Here is a 3,267-nt window from a genome sequence, read left to right as displayed (position 1 = left end):
ACCTCTTACAATCGATAATGATCCCAAGTTACATCAATGGAGAATTATTAAAAGGAAGATGGAGTCTAAAGAGGTATGAGCAGTGGAAGGAAGCAGCATATAATTGAAGGTTCAACTTGGCAATAGTTTACTCATGACTTGGCCCATTGCTTGAAAATGTGTATCACTAGACCATCGTTTTCAAGGGAAAAAATCATACACGTTATAACTTAGAGCAGACTTTGGATACTTTAAATTGTGACCATGATAAACTCCTTCTCACAAAAGGGTCCTTGTAAAAGGGTGATGTAGAAACTTCTATAGGCTAATCAATGATATAATTTTGGAAACTGATAAGACAATTGAAGTTACAGAGGCTGTTCCCTTTGACTTGTGCCATTTCTTATCTGAATAAACTTCTATTGATGCCCGTCTCCACGTTCCATTCTTCACTATCCTTGTAGTTTATGCCTTCCTCAGACTCCCACTGAAGAAACCAATCAGAGAGAGAGGGGGAGAGGGTTAATACAAAGAGATCGATGGGTAGAGCTCCTTGTTGTGACAAGGCAAATGTAAAGAAAGGGCCATGGTCACCAGAAGAAGATGCAAAGCTAAAGGACTACATAGAGCAACATGGCACCGGAGGGAATTGGATTGCCCTCCCACAAAAAGTTGGTAAGTGCATAGTAGAGATATGATGAGTCATGTTACATTTTCCGTGCTAATGATGGCTAAAGCATGCTGATATGCAAGGATCTTGCTACTCCTTTGTGTTTGTGTTACTGATTGAGTTTTTTTATCGCAGGTTTGAAAAGATGTGGCAAGAGCTGTAGATTAAGGTGGCTTAATTATCTTAGACCCAATATTAAGCATGGTCAATTTTCTGATGCAGAAGATGAAGTAATCTGTAGCCTCTTTGCTAGCATTGGAAGCAGGTACACTTCTTTCACTCAATTTCCACATCCTCTCTCACTTTTGACACTCTCATCTCACTTGTCAGAGGCACTATTAAACCGTACAAATAATTTCCAATTGAAGAAACAATCGAAGGGATACACTGGGAAGCATTTTTTAGTCTTCTTTATGTTTTTCGTTTTCACTTTTTGGAAATAGAATATGTTCAGTACAATACAGATATGATGTGTACTTTGATTTTAGATGTTGTGCACCAGTTCATGCATTCCAATTTAGATCTGCTATAAATGTCAGAAAGTTTCTTATAGTGGAAGACATTTTCACTGAGTGCAGGTGGTCCATAATAGCATCTCAGCTGCCAGGGAGAACTGACAATGACATCAAGAACTATTGGAACACCAGGCTTAAGAAGAAAATGATGGCCATGAATCCTTCTCCCCAGAGTAAACCTCGTCGAATTACCCTTTTATCCATCCTTGAAAGCTCAACACCATCTTCATCACCATTATCATTCAGAGACAACAGCAACTCATACTACCATCCCCACGGTTCTTTCACAGGCGTCGGCTCCTTTTCCTACACTTCAAGTCTTCTGAGTGGAAACAACTCTTCTGCTTCTGCTGATTCCTTCTTTCAAGCACAAGAGAGTTTCATAGACCCCACCCAGAAGTGCCAATTCAAAGATAGCAGCAACAATAGTATGTTTGTGTTCGGTGGTGAAGCCGCAGCCACTAGTTGCAGCTCTTCTGATGCGAGCTGCAACAACCAGATCAGTCAAGTCACGGAGCCAGAATTTGGTGAGGCAAGTTTTGTGGAGCAGATAGGTGTTGCTGATAATCACCTCTACAGTGGGGTGGAAAATACTACTCACAAGTTGATGATGTTCTCCAGTGGCAGTGCTAGTACTGTGAGTGGGTGGACAGACAAACAAAATGGATTGTGGGAACAAAATCCATTGGATTATGGTCTAGAGGAAATTAAACAGCTAATTAGCACTAATAACAATTGCAACAACTTTTTGTTTGATGATAAGAAGACAGAAGAAAGGGTCACGTATTACTGATGAAGCTGACTCTAGTTAAAAATTAAGAAGATCTCAGACTTGTGACTTGGACTGAGTTTGTTTGTGCCTTTTGTGGGATGGGTGTTTAGTTTTTACTTTCTAGTATTGAGTATAACCACTTTCTTTGTTTCAAATTACATTGTAAAAGCTTCCTTTTGCTGTTACTTTGCCAATGCAACCCACCCATTGTGATTTCCTAGAAATTGAACCCTGTAATCCCTTTATCTTCCAAACATCATAAAGAGGCTTGCAGCAGCAGTCCAGTAATATTTTCGCATGCGTTATCTATTAATATATGTCACTTTTTTTCTTATAAAGTCAATCATGCACCTAAAAGCACAAAGACCGAAGTGCTTATTAATAATTATCCTCAGCTCAGCTCTTTATCATAAATTTTATGGTCATATAATGCAAATTTAAGTAGCCAATGCTCAATCATTGAAGTGTTCATTATAAGATTATGATGGTAACATAAAGTTAGCCAGAGTTGAAGTTTCTTCTAAATTGGAACATGTTACAGTCACCTACCTTCCTTTTATTTGGAACCAGTACTGTTTCTATAATTCACTGATCACTGTCCTTGATATCTGATTAGGACAAGAGAGGAAAGTAGTACAGGTGGGACAAGAAGTATACAAATGAAATACGAAAAGTGCTTAAGCAAGAGTGTTGTATGAATTTAATTTGACATGTATTGTACGTTGATGGAGGATTGTGATGTGTTGGACACGTCAATGATCAGGCCAAAACCATATGATGAGAAGAAAATCAGTTCACTGGCTAGTGTTATTATAAACATGTGAAACTTGCTTCTATAGTGGAATCCCATAATTGAGGTAAACATGGCGAATATATAACATTTTTATTGCGTTTTGTTTAGTTAATTATCTTCAAGTTTCTTAGTACTTTTGCATATGGTTTAACTATCATCAATATAAAGAAGACATAATACATCACCTCCAACATAATATTTTTTGGTAAAAGACGTAGGACTAGGACTTGCAATTGAAGAGCATTAGGGGATGTGTTGGTATGAAAGTGAGTTATCTATAAACAAATACAACTGGGAGAACAGAGATATTAAAGATTATGTTAAAGTATGCATGCATTATTCAACTAATAAAAGAATGGCTGTGGGAAATGACTCCAACCTGCTATAAAAATGTATGATCGTGCCATTTGGTAAATAGTTAGAAGATAATAGATTAGTTTAATTTTTCCAATGGAAATATAGAAGACAATAAGCATTGACCTCTTCCACCATTTTTGTTTGCTTAACAGAGATTAAAATATCGCAGAAGTGCCATAAA

General features: G+C 37.4%; 1 protein-coding gene across 1 annotated transcript; it reads left to right on the top strand.

The window, feature by feature from the left end:
- On the top strand, nt 1-2,279 carry LOC137814474 (transcription factor RAX2-like). Its single transcript, XM_068617242.1, has 3 exons — nt 1-654; nt 785-914; nt 1,228-2,279. Exons 1-3 carry the CDS (start codon nt 519-521, stop codon nt 1,955-1,957), a joined length of 996 nt encoding a protein of 331 aa, XP_068473343.1. The 5' UTR covers nt 1-518; the 3' UTR covers nt 1,958-2,279.
- The last annotated feature ends 988 nt before the right edge of the window (nt 2,280-3,267 follow it).

Source organism: Phaseolus vulgaris, chromosome 1 (assembly GCF_000499845.2).
Source record: "Phaseolus vulgaris cultivar G19833 chromosome 1, P. vulgaris v2.0, whole genome shotgun sequence".
Classification (NCBI taxonomy): domain Eukaryota; kingdom Viridiplantae; phylum Streptophyta; class Magnoliopsida; order Fabales; family Fabaceae; genus Phaseolus; species Phaseolus vulgaris.
Note: the sequence above shows the minus strand (reverse complement) of the source record. Positions and strands in the feature narration are given on the sequence as shown.

Coding starts and splice junctions, on each gene's coding strand:
- LOC137814474 (XM_068617242.1), top strand. CDS start 519: ATGGGTAGAGCTCCTTGTTGTGACAAGGCAAATGTAAAGAAAGGGCCA. Junction 655..784: donor TGCCCTCCCACAAAAAGTTG/GTAAGTGCATAG, acceptor TTTTTATCGCAG/GTTTGAAAAGATGTGGCAAG. Junction 915..1,227: donor TTTGCTAGCATTGGAAGCAG/GTACACTTCTTT, acceptor CACTGAGTGCAG/GTGGTCCATAATAGCATCTC.